The sequence below is a fragment of the Anser brachyrhynchus genome (assembly GCF_964034855.1).
Source record: "Anser brachyrhynchus genome assembly, chromosome: 3".
Lineage (NCBI taxonomy): Eukaryota > Metazoa > Chordata > Aves > Anseriformes > Anatidae > Anser > Anser brachyrhynchus.
The window spans coordinates 72,560,508-72,577,522 of NC_137696.1; the positions used below are offsets into that span (position 1 = coordinate 72,560,508).

Sequence of the window (17,015 nt, forward strand, 5' to 3'; positions counted from 1 at the left end):
GGCATTGGAACGGGTTGCCCAGGGAAGCGGTTGAGTCACCGTCCCTGGGGGTGTTCAAGGAAAGGTTGGACGTGGTGCTTAGGGACATGGTTCAGTGGGTGACATTGGTGGTAGGGGGATGGTTGGGCCAGATGATCTCGGAGGTCTTTTCCAACCCGAATGATCCTATGGTTCTATTTATTATACCACGTAAGCATGAATCTCTATGAGCAAGTGAGACACATTGCTCTGTAACATGGATTTCCTCATACTCCTTACCCTTCCACTGATTTATGTCGTTTTTGAATTCTAAACACTACTTTTCTCCACACCCTTGTAAAGAAGGAAGGATTTAGCTTCATATTTTTATAGTTTACTACTTCGATATTTCTGTCTGCCTACAAAGAATCCATGTGAAGAAGAGATTTTTAGAGCACGGGAAAAAAATAAAAAGGCAGCAAAAAGATAAACTACCCAACAGAGAATATCAAGGGCTTTTAAAAGAGCAGTGCAGAGGCTGCTAATCAGGAAATCAAACGTGTCCAACCCCATTAAGATATATATATATGTTCTCCCAAGGCTGGAGCCTAGCAAAGAGGCATTAAATTGTTAAAGATGGTGGCTCTTCTCCAGAGGTGCACAGAGTAGAAATGGAAGAGAGCAGCCAAACCCAGGCTAAAACATGCACTAAATTTGGCTGTGAATTCCTTCTGGCAGGGACTTTTGTTCTGTGGTCATCCCATCAGATCACGGGGCCGTAACCACGGTTTGCAGCGGCTGTGTCCGCAGGATAAGCGGCTGACCAGCTCAAGTGCATGACCAGCTGGGTCTGTGAGAACCTGAAGTAATTGCGCGGCCACCTACTTATCGAATTCACCTCAGTTTTAAGATGCTTTGAGATTTTTTTTTTTTTTTAACGTGCTCTAGGTGGCCCTGCTCGGCAGGGGGTCGGACTAGGTGATGTCCCTTCCAACCTCGGCCATTCCGTGGCTGTGTCAGCGGTGACAAGATGGCACTCGCTCCCGCACGGAGCACTCCGTGCCCGGGGGCTACCCAGTGTGCCCTCACGCCTAACGGCTAACTAACGGCTGACTGACGGCCGCGGCTGAGGGGCGGTGAGCCGCGCGCGCGCCCGCCCTCCCGCCCGCCTCCGGGAGCGCGCACGGCGGCTGCCGCTCCGCCCGGCGCTGGCGGGCTGCGGGAGGGGCCGCGCGGCGCCAGCGGCCGGGCGGCGGCGGCGGTTGCGGGGCTAACGGCTCGGCTCCGATCGGCTCGGCTCGCCCGCCTCCCCTCACGGCCCGGCGGCGGCGGCACGGAGCGCCCCCGAGGCCGGCCCCGGGCCGGGAGGAGCCTCCCGGGGCTGCGGTCCGCGGCCGGGGAGCCCCCGGCGCCGCTCGCCGGCAGCGCGGGGGGCGGCGGCGGAGCCCGAGCGGGGGCCGGGCGCTGAAGATGGCGACCCCGGGGATGAGCTGGCAGCAGCAGCACGGCTACGGCGGCGGCTCCGCGCCCGCCGCCGCCGGGAAATTCGGCGCCGGCCCCGGCCCGGGCGCCGAGCACAGCCCCGAGCTGCATTTCAAAATGAGCAAGAAGATCGCCCAGCTCACCAAGGTGAGGCTCGCTGCCCGGCCGGGGGTGCCTCGTGCTTTACGTGGCCAGCGGGGAGGGCGAGAAGCCCGTCCGTCGGTCTCGTAGCGCTGAGTGAACGGCCTCCGTGCTAGCACCGCCAGTATGGGATCTCGTTAACGGCTGTGCTCAAACTAGATGGTTTTAAAAGTGTGTTGCTTAAGGCTGGTAGGCCCCACGCTGCAGGCTTGATCGTAGCAGTAATTTACTTCGGATAACTTAAAAACAACACCGCGGTGCTATAATCTCTCTTGCATGATGCTCAAGGCACAAGTGAATGGCATCAGGAGATGAAAGGCATGTGTTTCTTCTGCTTCCTCTTTAACGAACGTGACGCTAACAATTTCTGCCAAGAATTGCATAGTTAAAACATTTGAAGGTAACTTAAAGGCACAGTGGGGGAACGGTGTCGTTCCTCAACTGTATGCCAAAATGGATGAAGGTGACATTTCGTTGGAAATGTGAGTGAAGAGAAGGAAGGCTGCTGGCAGGCTCACAGGGGAGATACAGTTTGTATTTATGCACAGCTGAAGTGATTGGCTACAAATAGTATTTACAGTGAAATGCCATGCACCTTGCTTTATTGGAAAACCAATGGCTGAGGGGTATTCTGGCTTGGTTTTTAATTCAGAACCCATTTTTTTTGTGTGTGTTAACTTCAGTCAAATTAAAATTGTACTTTCATAGAGAAAACTAGGATTAAAATCACCTAAAGAATCACTGTGATGTTACTCCATATGAAATACAAATGATGAATTGAAATATTAAAGGTATTACTACAGACCTGTGCTCCTTGAAAGGTGCAAAAAGCACCAGGAGACCATAAATGTATTTTAGATTTACCTTAAGGCCAGTTGTATGTGCAAAGCAATACTTTCAAAGAGCAGTTCTTACTTGTGTGTGGACTCTTGTATATTTCCCTTTCTTTCTTTAGGAATCTCCCGGCAGTTTATAGTTGGTTTCACAAACAGTCTTCTGTCTCTGTTGTGAAATTGTGTGTGTGTACCCATGAGTTCCGCATCACTGCATGTGTGCCCTGTGTTTTGTGAGTTACGGTGTGTCAGCTGTCTTGAGGCAGGCGTGACTTAAATGTGGATTTATATGGATAGTGCTGGAGTACCTTGAACTTCTCTTTTGGAAGACTTGGAGTCTTTATTAATAAACACTGTGCTTTACTCATAGGATCTTTTATGATCCATAATAGAGTTCTTTGAAGATTCTTCGAAGATAATGTGCATGCCTGTCCTGCCAAAGATTTCAGGATACTGCAAATAAAAGCTGCCAATTGCTTTCTGGTTGTTGTATTTCAATAACTGTAAATAGCTGTGATTGTACAAGGATTTTACATGTGAATTAGACATTTGCAGGATGGGAATCTCATATCTGTTTCCCTGACTTGGAGATTCTGGTGATATTTTGCTTTGTGTGTTAGTGCTGTTTTCAAGTTTGAGGGAGAAAACTTGGGAAATTAGCTGATCCTGCTGAACTGAAGGTCTGGACTGAAGAACAAACTTAAAATGGGATGCATAATAAACATACTTGTACCTAATGCAACAGTAAAATTAATGATATATAGATCAAGATGAAATGTATTCTATAGCATTCATTTCATTGAGGTAGAGGTGCAAATGTTGACAGTTGTGTAGTTGGAGAGTTCAGGTCCCATATTTCTGTTTGTTATTTGACCTTTCAGAGAAGGATGCTAAAAAAAAAAAAAAAAAGAAAGAAGCCTTAGCTTATAGTTTACCCTGAAGAATTCTCTAACCTGCTCTGGGATCTGAAGCCTGATTTGGTAGATGCCTGAAGCAGTTACTCCTTGAGAAAGCAATCAAGCTGCAGGAGGGAAAAATAAACAAGATACTTAATTTCTGTAAACAAGAGTTAACTGTCAGAAGAATTAACATTGCAGATTTGTGGAAATAAGCTATCCAAATTGAATGGCTGATTTAAATATATATATTTCTGTGAAGGTCTTTCGACCAAATTCTGCTATTTGGTCTCCGTCAGATGCTTACTAACTTGTGTATAGAACTCCTCTTCAGTAATCTAGGAACTTCATATTGGGAATAAGAAGTGTCTTTTATATAAAGTGTCTAATCATGTCTTTTATATAAAACAGTCCTCTCATACCTTCTGACTGTTCCTCCCCCTGTGCCTCTCTCCCCTCACCCCCCCCCCCCTTTTTTTTTTGTCTTTGTACTTTTCTCTACTTTTCTCTAAAACTGTCTTAAGAACTAGGAAGTCTCTCAGGGGATTTAGAACTGGAGTCAGATGTTTCATCAGGTCAAAACAAACACAACAATACAGTATCATGAAAGGGAATCTAAGTACACAGGGGGTGTAGTTAGGTTACCTGGAAGCTTGTGTCTTCTGACAAAAGAAATGTGACTCAGTAGTTTATTTTTTCCTGTCCTTGTACAGCTTGTACTACGAACTCTGAATAGCACCAGAAGAAAATGCTTTCCCCATAGGAAATAAAGATCATTCATGAAGTAAATCTAACATTTCAAAATTAGAATTCCTGTGTCATGTTTTCACATTACTTATACAGAATCTAATGTTTTGGTCAAAGCAATAAAGCAATACAGGAACATAAAGACAAGATTTGATTTAATTTTTTTTTTCTTTTTAGTCTTTAATCAGTAATTCAGAGGCAAACTAAGATACAAATCTGGTCCGCTAAGCACAACGCTTCTGAAGAGCTTAACTATATTTTTACTCTTGAAAAAAATATAAGTTGATATAACTTTAATATGCTTTAACTCACAGGGGAAGGTAAAACATGCCAGTAGTTAGAAATGCAGCTTTAAAAACTAACATGATACTCCGTGTCATGTTTAAAGACTGCAGAAGTGGTAGCTGAAGCAATTTTGGGTCCTCTTCTTCAGCATAAGCTCCTTATTTTAGGCGTTTCGGAAGATTGGTGTACCAGTTTGGGGATAAAGTAGCATCTGACACCAAAGATTAAAGCCAAAAAGAAATAAGCTGTGATTATGAGATTGCATATATGTTTGTACTACTACATGCTGGAGTGCTAATGCACTGTTGAATTATGCTTGCTGCAGATGAAAATATGCATATATATTTTATTAGTTTGCATAAGACAACTGGAATAGAAAACAAAAAGCAAGTTGCTGCTCTGCTTACATCAGTGGGGGAGAGTGGGACTTGTTTTCACAATTGCTAGAGGAAGGCAAGTTCAAGGGGTTGGTTGGTTTGTTTTGTTCTGCCCCCCCCCCCCCCATTTTTTGTGCTGTAGTTTTCAGCTTGAGCATTCGTAATTGAGAAATTCATGTCCTACATTTGTTTACGGAATATGTTGTGGAAGTTCTGTGACATCAATATAAATCTTTGACTTCTATGGATTAATTAGATGATCCACACTGGCGTTACGTGATGAGAATCTGAAGTGTTGATTTGGTTGCATGGTCCTAGTTGCAGAAATCCTATGTCAAGTGGAAGAGCCTGTAAGTGCCATGCAGGTGGTATGTGCACTACAGCAATAGTTTCTATCAGCTCGATCAATTTCGTAATAAGAAAAACAACCACAAAACCCCTCAACAATACCAGTGATTTCCCTTGGTAGGTGCCTAGAGCTGGATAGTTCAATTCTGGAAAGATTCCAAAAATGCTGAGGGGGTTCAAAGACTAAGGCAACAAGGTTGTCCAAGGCACAACATAATTCACTAAACAAGAAACTGAGTTCTGGGGCTCCCGAGGCTGGAGTTCAGTTCTGAGTTCTGCCATCAGCTTGCTGTATAAAGTCAGGAAGTTCCCCCCAACCCTTTTCTTTGTTTTCCTCTCTCTTCCTGGTTTAAAGAGAGGTTCCTAGACAGTAGACTGTAATACTTACCACATTGAATGGTTTGGGGTTTTAATAGTAAAGTTGTTTCAAAGAATAAATAGCAAATCTAATAATCCTTAATTCGCATGTTTATGCTCCTCATTGTGTGGCCTTTTTTGCTGGGAAGGTTAAAGGTCTTGCTCAAGCATCACAGAATGCAGTGCTATGTGTGTAACTGTAGGGTTTAACTTATTAATCATAATACTTAAAATGTTACATTTCTACTGAAACTTTGTCAGTTTTTATTTGAGAGTGTTCTGCCTCAATGAACAAAATAACTAAATCTCTTTCAGAAAGAAGCTTCCTTGTGTATAGGCTTATAGGAGAATGTAAGAGCCCTTAAAAGCAGGGAAGAAATGAGAATCTAAAAAACCTTTTAGAACTGTTTTGACATTAGCTGTCATCAAGTGGTAGCTGATGCCATTAACAGTTTTGGAAAAACTTGGTTTTTATTTTTTAAGCAACCTTATGTCATCTCTCCAATGTTTGTGAACATTGGCAGCAGGCCACTGTTTGCTTACGGCTCTAGCATTGCATGAAAACGGCTGGAATTTCAAAGAGGGTGTGACTTCAGTACAGATTTGAATGTCAAAATTTGTGCATGTATTTCCTACTGGTAACGTGGGAATAAATGTTGTGGCTTTCTTATTACAGCGAGAATACTTTTCAAGGACTTGAAGACCTGAACATGTAATAATGGATATAGAATTCTTCTGCATTTCTTTAGAGAGATTTAATTCTGGTTTGTGTTAGTTATTCCGGAGATAGCTGGAGTAAGCCCTCTGTGAAGGGATCAACTGAAGGTAGCAATTGGAAAAGTAACAGAGACAATATTTCTGAAGTATGTGTTTTTCTTTTTTAACCATGCTAATATACTCTCTCTGCCTTCCCTTTCTGACTCTCTTCATGTGGTTTTCTGACTGTCAGCCTGCAGTAGTTGCGGTCTTAGCAAGGGTTATTCACAAAAGAGAAGTTTTCTGTAGCTGTGATGGCTTAAGGACGAAGATGGGACTGTGTAAAAAATGGTTCACACTGTAGTTCAGTGTTAAAGATAATAAAACTTACAAATTTATTAAAAATAAATTGAGTTTTTAGGTTCACAGACTCTTCTACAGGTCTTAAATAAAAGCAGCAGTTATTAGCTTTAGCTTAATATTTGCTAATTGAAGCACTTAAAATTGCTTTAAAGCTGCTGTGGCTTCTGTTGCAGACCAGAAGAGGTCTTTCTAACCTTCTGTGTTTTGTAGGACAGAAGTCATGGAACTGAGTGTTTTGGACTGATGGTCCTTGGGCTTCCCTCGTGGATTTTTAGTATGAACTTGTATAATCTGCAGGCAGAATGGTGACAGTGAAATGCAAAAATGTTCTTATTAACAATGTGATCAACATGTGCTGTAGGGATCTTGTCACTTTCCAAAAAGTTTGTATGCTTTTTGGCTCTGAAAGGAGAGATCAAGGGACTAGGGGGAGGGAAGTTTGACAGTCCTGATGTGGAGAAACTATTACTTGATGCTGGTTTTCCCCCAGTCAGGACTAGTTGAAAAAAATTATTTTGATGCCTTGAAGACCTTGTGACCATATATCACTGGAATGGTTCTTCCACCTATTATCACTGTATGCGTGTTGGGTGAGACTGCAGGGATGGTGTATGGACCTGATACAGCTATGCTTCAGTTGTGGTATTTGTGAAGTAGGTCACTGACTTTACAGCCTTTTGTCATAAGGCATCAAAAAGCAGTAGAGTAGGACAAGAATGATAACTTTTCTTTTTTATATAATAAAAATATGCTCAAATAAAATATCTTTGTGCTGCCTGGTTTTAACATTTGACCCTTGCCTGGGAGTTCATCTGAGACCACTGATGCCTGAATATTCTAAATTCTTCATGTGTATAATTAAAACTGTGATTTTGTTGGGAAAGCTGTGATTGTACGTTCACATAAAACGCTTCTTCAGTATGCTTAGGTATATATTAACTTCTTTGAGATTATAAGATTTGGAAACGTCTATCCAAAATAATAATCGAAATGAACAGAGAAGGTGAAAGAGAGGACAAATAATATGCGTCCTTTTACTCTGTGCTTATGCTCACTTCTTGGTGTATTTAAATAATGTAGCATTACAAGGAGATGAATAACTTGTTGATGTTAATCTTGCTGGAATGTACTTCAGCTGCTATATGCAATACATCAGTACATTAAAGATATTTAAAAAACAGTGAAAGACTGACATTGAAATTTGTACTTAAATCCTATCAACATGTCAAAATAAAAAAAAAAAAGAGAACATGCAGGCCGCAAATAAATCCTGGTCTGACAACAGCCATAAAGTTTAAAATCTGTCAATCTTTATCTACTTTTTATATATGATTTATCTTTCCATAAATCCCATGGAAAGAATAAGAAATACTTGAAGTTTAGTTTGATTTTGTTGTTATTGTTACAGTTTCAGATAAGTTCCGCATTCTAAAAAAAATCACCCCAAAACAACAAAACAAAAAAAAGGTTTATGCTAATATCATCTGCTTTAGATAAAATCAAGGAAGTGCCAGTTCAGTGTTAAGAACATAATATTGAAATGCTTTGCTCCAAATACAGCAGTTGTAAACAGGAGAGTCTTTTATCTATATTTGAAAAAGAAAGTCAGGGGTAGAACCCTATGTAATTTTACACTTTACGTATAATTTTACTTATATGCTGATCTGTTTGCAGCATTTTAAAGTGCTGTGTCCATGCCGATTCATAAGTACTCAATCCTGCCAGAAGCTCTGATTTATGAGGTCTTATAAAAATGTATAGGCAGAAGACAGTTTTTTGTTTGTTTGTTTTCTGGAGTACCATGAAAGTACAAAGAAGTTATTTCAAAATGAGGAGTCTTTCATTCTTGCTTTATAGCATTTCTTTAGAACAAGTCATATAAGTCAAGGTGGTTCTATACTTTCTTGAAACACTGTAAAACTCTACCCAGTAACAGCATTGTTTGTGTTCAGATATTTGTGTTGTCATGCACAAAAACCTTATCAGTCTCACTTTTTTTTTGTGCACACTGCATCTAAAGCATGTATAGTAATGTTACTTGTCGTCAGTCGTTGTATTTACACATTAACTTCTAGCCATGAGGAACTTCTAATCACAGTCATTCTTTCAATATCTCCTTTTCTAAACTCAGGCTTTGACTTTATCAGAAATAGTAATTTTGTTAGTGATTCTACTGTTCACCTCACCCTGATTTCACCTCCAAGTCACTTGTGAAAAACCTACACTGAAAGCTTTATTCTCCTGCAGTTAACTCTGTGGAGGGGAGGAGGGAGTTTCATTGCCTTAGATAGTCACCAGCTTTTTTTATATTATTTTCAGACTTACTGTTACATACATCCAGTAAATCTCTACATAGTGGTATGAAATCAGATGAGTGTGTCTCTTGGCTGATACAAGGCTGGCAGTGGTAAGCCAGGCTTCTATGTATTCTTCTAATGACTGATGTCATACCAGTAACCGAAGGCATTGCATTCCAAAAATAACCAGAAGAAACAAAAACACTCTAAAGCTGTTCACCATCTTGTCCTACTTAATGCATTACCTGGCTCTGTTTCTGTGGGCAAGCTTTTTAAACTGCATACAGAAGCCTATGAGAGAGAACAGCTTTTTACTGAGGTTGTCACTTGGTTAGGCTCAAAATGACAGCCCTTAAAAATAGTTACTGTTAAAAAGTTCATGAAGTCCTTGTTTAAGATGCTCCTGTTGAATGAAAGATAGCCTTTTAGCTAAAAGAAGCATGAGGTGATTGCAAAAATGTGTATTTCTTAATTTCCTTTTAATGCGATGAAATAAATTGTTCCAGCCAGTTTCCTAAAATTTAATTTCTAGAAACCTGAATTGTACTGTCTTCAGAAAACAGGTGTGCTGTAATCTAGAGATCATTAATTGAATGATGTTTTTGCTCGTGATGTGACTGAAAGCTATAACTTTTAGCTAAGGGTTTGTCTAGGACTGCCTTCTCAGATCTCGTATTTTGCATTATGAAAGCTGATAGGTTTGGATAGCTTGTACTAAAATGCATTGCAGTAATCTCCTGTGACTGTCTTTGTCCTTTCGAAATTTGAGCCATGAAAATGGTGGTAAGCCATTTTTGTAATAAAGAATAGATAAAAGAACTTAAAATAGATTTTTTTTTCTGCTTTGTGTAATAATAAATGTAGGGTTTCTACTTTAAAAAATGAATTTTATTTATACCTTGTAGTAATAAGCAATGTAAGACATGATTCTAGCTAAAAAAAAAATTTCAAAACACCTTGAAAATCTGTCTTTCCAACATTAACCTGTATTGCCAGTCCAGTAATATATGCTACATATATTACTTATTTTAGTATATATCTATTTGTGTTGTGCCACTGAGTGGTGAAACTTTATATGAAAATTTTGAGCTATATTTTGAGTTGGTTCAGTAGTTTTCCCATCCTGTATCTAACTTTATATTATTAATTTATAGACCATTAAGTGCCTGTGCCATACAAATCAGTCAGTCCTTTTCTCTTTTTAAAAGCATATGGCTGTTTGTTTTATGCTGAGATAGAAGTTGCACGTATTTAAATGCAAAAATATATCCTAAAAGAGGGACTGGAATCTGACATGATGTTTGGTTTGCGTGTTCTTTGAGCTGGGCTGGGGAACATTTGTGGCCGTTCCCTGTACTCTCAGAATTCTTGTCTTATGTTTATTTTCATGCTCCGCTTCATACTTTGTCATGTGTATTTCTACAGTGTAGGCCATTCATCATTTGGTGTATGAGGCACATTCTGCTTCACCTCTTACCTCTGAGTATCTAATATATAACATTGTGCTTCGTTCATATTTGGGCAGACCTTGCTGTTTTCTTTATTTTCGCATATCCTGCATAAACAAAGAGCCTGAAGCAAATGTAGCTTTTAGTGGTTGGTGTTGTTTTCATAGAATTGCAGAGAATTGCAAGGTGGTTCGGGTCGGAAGAGACCTTAGAGTTCCAACCCCCTGCCATGGGCAGGGACACCTCCCACTAGACCAGGTTGCCCAAAGCCCCATCCAGCCTGGCCTTGAACACCTCCAGGGATGGGGCATCCAAAGCTTCTCTGGGCAACCTGTGCCAGGGCCTCACCACCCTCTGAGTGAAGAAGTTCTTCCTTATCTCATCTAAATCTCCCGTCTTTCAGTTTAAAGCCATTCCCCCTTGTCCTATCACTACACTCTGACTGAGAGCGCTTCTCCTGGAAGTTGATACTCCAGAAGAAACCACATTTCAAACTGTAGATTATTCTTTTTAGATACCTGTTCAGTAGACTTCTTTTTGCTCTAATGGCAATTATTTTTCAGACACACACATGATTATGTATACATATATAACTTTTTTTTTTCTTATGGGCCTATGTTCCTGACCCTGAGGGAAACTTAATTTCCTGCTTCCAGAAAACTCTTAGCTTGGCAAAGTTGAAGACAGAAGTAACATGTTCTCTCACCGGACAATATCAAAATATCAAATTTGCACCAGGGTAGGTTTAGATTGGAAATTTCTTCTGAGGAAGAGCAGTCAGGCATTGGAATGGGTTGCCCAGGGAGGTGGTGGAGTCACCGTCCCTGGGGGTGTTCAAGGAAAGGTTGGATGTGGTGCTTAGGGACATGGTTTAGTGGGTGACATTGGTGGTAGAGGATGGCTGGACCAGATGGTCTTGGAGGCCGTTTCCAACCTTAATGAGTCTATGATTGTTTGGCTCTATGATTCCGTGAAAAAACTTAAATGCTGATCATAAATTATAGCTTTTGTATGTGCCCATATCCAATTTTTGTAAATGTGACCTCTTAAATAAAATCATACTGGAGTCCTGACTTGCATGCCTTACTGGGCTCTAGGTTAGCTAGTAATTCTTGAGCCTCCTCTGTTCTCATCTGTAGAAAATGGATTCTTGGAGGTTCTTGCAGAAAAGGTAAAACGTTAAATGTACGGAAAGAAATAGTGTTCTAGTGAGTGGGAAGCATGCAAACCAGTGCCTCCTCAGGGAATTGAGAGTAGTCTCAAGTTCATCTAGAAGAACAGACTTTCTCAACACACTCTACATTTTATTGAAGTCTGAGGCTGTGCGTGCTTCTCTTGGAAGCTGTGCAGGCAGAGTCTTGTGCGAGGCTCGGCCCGTCGGTCGCGGTGGCAATGCGGGCCGGGCCCTGCTCGGTGCCCTGCCCCCGGGGGCCCCAGGGGCCGCTCGCCGTGGTGCTGAGCGGGGCCGCGACCGCCGGCCGGCCGCTCGCCGTGGTGCTGAAGCGGAGGGAGGCTGCCGGCCGGCTGCTCTCCGCGGGGCTGAGCCTGAGCCGGCTCAACGTGGTGAGCCGCGCCGCTGAGTGCCTGGAGTGCTGCGAAGGTACGCGCAGGGCATTATTTCCCCGAGTGTGTGTGCCTCGTCGCTTGGTATTGACTTCCCAAAAGAGCGACAGGAGGATGGAGAAGTGAGACTGGAAACATCACTAGTACTTCTCAGGAAGCTCTGCCGGTTAGCATATTGAGATATGTTAGCGAATATTTAAGTGAGCAGCAGCAGTATTTTATTCATATTGTCAGCATTCTAAAAAATGGGTTCAAGTTTGATTGCCTAAAGCTAACTTAGGGAATATACCACACAAAACTTAGTGATTTCTTTCGGGATTTATACTTAGTTTAAGTCTGTTCGGAAAGAATTGCACTCTTACCTTTTAAAGGACTTTAGAAAGTTGGAAACAAAGTTGTCTTGCCATCAAATTCGTTAAAGGAATGTGTGCTATTTCTGAAAGTTGCATAAAGTCTGTTAGATTCAAAAGCCCTCATAGCTCTTAAAAGATGAGGAAATTGCTTCTTGAGATTATATAAAGCTTTAAAACAATTATTTTGATGATTAATGAAAAAAAGGTGGTACAAGTCTGTAACATGACTACTTTTTTCACCCTGTTTCTCCAATTAGGTGTTGTTACTCTCTGTTTTGGGAAGGTTTGAACTTAATAATATCACTCTGCTGAGAGAAAATTCTGCTGTGTGGGTTGTTTGCCAAGGGCAAACTAGCGTTATCTCTTGAATGCCAAGTCAGTTGCTCAGCTCTGAGAACTTCCCTGTGCATTGCTTTGGAGTCCAAATACCCACAAAGAGATGCAATATAGACATACTCGCTTAAATTTCTCTGGGGCTTTCTGTGCCCCAGTCCCCAATCAAATATGCAAATATTAAATAATTAAGTCTGTAAGACAATGCAGCTCAGTGACTAAAGCAGAACTTGGAGTAGTCCTTTGGCCTGTCCTGTTTTCCTTGAAGTGATCTAAGGTCTAATCATCTAGCAAATGTGTCAACTGTATTCTGATTTGATGATTAGAGGGCAAATGGGTTTCTTACTCACCAGGAGGCAAATTGTGGAATTTGTACATCTGTCACTAAATCTTTTTTGTTGTTGTTGTTGCAGTCTGCTTCTCAAGATTTAACTGTCTTAGCAAATTGCCTGAAGCTAATTGTGCTACAGATTTGTAATGGTTGTTTCTGACATAACTTGATTGGTAGAGGTTAACATTCCAGAACCAAAACGGGATTATGATTGGGTGCTGTTGGGAATACTTCCATGCCTTGCCCAGCCCAAGGGCATTGAGATGCATTTGCAAATATGTGCTAAACTAGTCTGTAACAGGAGAAAACAGTTGATTCCAGTTGCATGCAAAATGGATACCTAAATTAATCCTGCTCATTAGAGGGCTGTGAAAGACTATTTTTGCAATTCCACCTTTATCATGATGGAATTGTCAATTGTACGTCCTTGCTGGTCAACTCTTTTATGTGTGCTTAGCTGTGAAAATAAGCATGCTTGAAAATGATCTGATTAGTTCGGCTTTCTAATTTGTGTTCAACTTACTGCATTACAACCTGAGGATTAACACATACCTGATCTTTCTTGTACTCTTGTGTTTAACTTCAGAAGTGGTGAGTTACCTGCTCTCTAAGAGTGCCAGGAGGCTGTAGCAGATGTTGACACAGATTAATCTCCTGGCAGTTACACCTTCATGTAATTTATACCTTCCTTGCACTTCCTTTCTAAAGAAAGCTACATTGATTTCAAACAGAAATCATGTAGTACAGTAGATTGCTTAGCTTTTTTTTTTTTTAGCTTAATTTTCTCTATTCTTAGGCAAGTGGAAAAGGGAGGAAGCTGCAGCTACAGCGCAATTTCACTGCTCAGTGTGTCCTGTATAGGATTTTGGGACAGGGTATGGTTTAGCAGGCAAATTAGGGCCGTGAGGATGATCAGAGGGCAGGAGCACCTGTCCTATGAAGAAAGGTTGAGAAAGCTGGGGCTGTTAAGCCTGGAGAAGAGAAGGCTCTGGGGTGACCTCATTGTAGCTTTTCAGTGCTTAAAGGGGGTTTATAAAAAAGATGGAGAGCAACTTTTGCTTAGTCAGATAATGACAGGACAAGGGGAAATGGTTTTAAACTGAAAGAGGGTAGTTTTAGATTAGAGGTTAGGAGGAAATTCTTCACTGTGAGGGTGGTGAGGCCCTGGCACAGGCTGCCCAGAGAAGCTGTGGATGCCCCATCCCTGGAGGTGTTCAAGGCCAGGCTGGATGGGGCTTTGGGCAGCCTGGTCTGGTGGGAGGTGTCCCTGCCCATGGCAGGGGGTTGGAACTGGATGGGTCTTTAAGGTACCTTCCAACCCAAGCTGTTCTATGGTCCTATGGCATCAGTTAATTTCACCAAGCTATATTATACACAGTCTTTCTAACCTTTAAACTGTAGGTAGAAAGCAACATAAGTTCTTTTTAAATATATATTAGATTTAGTGAGAAGACGTGCCAAAAAACAAAACAAAATGGAAAGCTAGGTATCAAAGTTTTTCCTTCTTATTAGAACCTTTCCTGACTGTGTTAGGGGAAGAAGTGAATTAATTGCTGGAGATACTTGTGCTTAATGTTTTTAAGAGTGCTATTAAAAAATAACATCTGTGTATTGTTTACTTAATTATTTGATAGCTGTTTGAAACTGAACTTTGAAAAATATTAAACAAATTTATTGTCTGCTGCTAAATGTTTTACTCTGCAAAGCAAATCTATTCTTTATTGTTTCTTAAAAGTTAAGACATCATTCATAATTCTGCGGAACAAGAGCGGGTGTTCTAGAATTTGCATTGTACTATGAATAGTCTTTGAAAGTGCTTCAGAATAATTTCTTGATATTCTATGAAGGTGACCTTTATATGTGGTTTATTTTGATCATTCTCAGGTCTTCTGTTAGCCAATGGTGTATTTTGAAATATACTACCAATTTAGTGTGCTTTTTGTTTCCTCTTTCTTATAAAAATGGAGAGTTTTACAATAGTAGTTAGAACTGGGCATTTTAATTTGAGAGACTAAATATATATAAACTGACATGTGCATGATACAGACCTGTACGTGCCTCAAGGCACAAGGCCTTAAGCTAATTATTTAATGTGAAGTTGCACGCAAGTATTTAACATAAAAATAAATAAATAAATAATATTTGTGTGTGTTCCTTGATTTAAGATTTCCAATATTTTCTCAACTCCTTCATTTTATGTATATATTTGTGTGTGTGTGTATGCTGAAGAAAGAAGATTTCTTGGTTTTCCTTTAATCATCCTTCTTTATCGTGCTAGCTATTAAAGATTTTCTTTGCTTCCTAGAATAGTTCCTGGTGCCCAAAACTTGAGGCCTTGATGAAAAGCCTTATTTGACTTGACCTGTCAGGTATTAGGGATATTTACGGGAGGTGAGAAACTCTGAACAGATCTACTTTTGTATGATGAATTGCTGGAACAAGAGGAGTTAATGCCTTCCTTTTAATGTAGAATGAAATACTGTAAAAGTGCAAATCCAGATAATTGTTACAATTTAAGTACTCTTAATCGTTTAAGAACTCGGAATCATGTTGCATTCCAGATGCCGAACAAAAGCATTAGTAAAAATCTTTATTGCAGATGCATAGGACAGCTTTTGAAGAACATTCGCTAGTGTAGCTCTTGAGAAAACTGTATCACTGGTAGAGTTTAGATTCAATTAGGTAACCATAAAAAGAAAATACAGATGTTGGACTGGTGACTTAGTATTCGGGTTGAGCAGCCATGGGATTCACCTTACTATATTGAATAGGAGGAATGGAAAAGAGATTATTTTGAACAAAACAACATAGCTGTAAGCTGCCACCAGGATATCAGTCTTCCTGTAGGTCTTTAATGGAGATACTTCAATTTTCCTACTTAAGTATGCATTTACTGACTTTATTCAGTTGAATGGTTCAGATAACCTGGGGTAGAGGGAACTGCAAAAACTTGAAGTATTTTGATAGACGTACACTCTCTAGATAGATTAAAGACTTAAAAAAAAAAAAGTCTATTTAGAGCCATATTTTTTGCAGGATTGCTTTTAGGAAATTTAACACTAAGTGTGTCTTCACCGCTGTTTGTCGTGTGCCAGTTTGGTTTTTCCAGGGGAGTGCTAGACAAATAAACATTGAGATAGCATGAAGACTGTCTGAACTGCTGGGCTCAAAGGGTTGTGGTCATTAACATGTGCTGCCCCGAGATGTTGAGGTGTCTCTATCCTTAGAGATATTCAAAACACACTTCAAAAGGGCCCTGCATGACCTTTTTAAGCTGACCCTGCTTTGAGCAGGGTGGTTGGACCAGATGACCTCCAGAGGGGCCTTCCAGCCTCAGTCATTCCGCGATTCTGTGCATATGTTGTTTCTGTAATAGTTAATAAAAATTACGTGTTGAACATTTAAGCTGTTACTGTGAAATGACAAAAATAATAGCCAGTATTGTGCAAATACTGAGAGGTCGCTTGGAACTGTAAGTGTTTTTCACTGTACGATAGATCTCTGTAGGTTGCTGGAAAGTTTATCACTGGGCCATTGCAAACTTGTCCTAGATATTATTCTCAAAGTTCAGCCTGAGGTGAAACTTGGAATGGCAAGTGGTGTGATTTGAGCAAAAGTGACCGTGCCAACTTCTTTCCTTATTATTTATTTGTTTTTAAGGTTTTAGGAGAAAAACTGTAAAAAGGAGCGGAAGCTTATTGATCAGCTCTTAGTTTGAACATCGATTTTTGTTTATTAAAATCTTGGTAACTTTTCCAGAGAAAGGAAGAGAAATTACTTCAAGGCAGTATGGTATGTCTGGGTAAGTGGCTCAAATTCTTCTATAGCTATAACAGTTTCATGAGTAAAGTTTCTGGTTGGGATTTCCTTTTTGCATTCTGAAAAATCGGCATTTACCCTTAATCTTTCAGAGATCTGTTGTAGTTAAGGCTTCCATAAAATGAAAAAATGCTGTAGCTGAAAATACTGAGTTGGAAGTCCTGCAGTGTGTGCTTTTTGCTCTGATTTTTTTTCCTGAATAACCATTTAGACCACTGGTACATAATTCCTCCTTGCTCCTTAGAGACTGTGTGGTATGTTCTCTTACACGTTTGTGTAAGAGAGCTTTCTTTATCAATTAAGCAAATAAGTGGTTTAGGATTCTAGTTTGATTTACAGGTATCATCTGAGTTGAAAAATAAGAACTAATTTCCAAGGAGGAATTACT

General features: G+C 40.3%; 1 protein-coding gene across 6 annotated transcripts in view; it reads left to right on the forward strand.

Moving 5' to 3' along the window:
- The first annotated feature begins 1,221 nt into the window (after window positions 1-1,221).
- FAM184A (family with sequence similarity 184 member A) overlaps window positions 1,222-17,015 on the forward strand; it is a 71,253-nt gene continuing 55,459 nt past the window's right edge. For 2 of the 6 annotated variants that reach the window (XM_080588383.1, XM_080588384.1), the window contains exon 1: window positions 1,223-1,587. In XM_080588383.1, the coding sequence (XP_080444509.1) occupies window positions 1,429-1,587 (159 nt within the window). In that variant the 5' untranslated portion in view covers window positions 1,223-1,428. Of the gene's footprint in view, window positions 1,588-17,015 lie in introns of all 6 variants that reach the window. The other 4 variants (XM_080588386.1, XM_080588382.1, XM_080588385.1 and 1 more) reach the window with 3 other exon arrangements.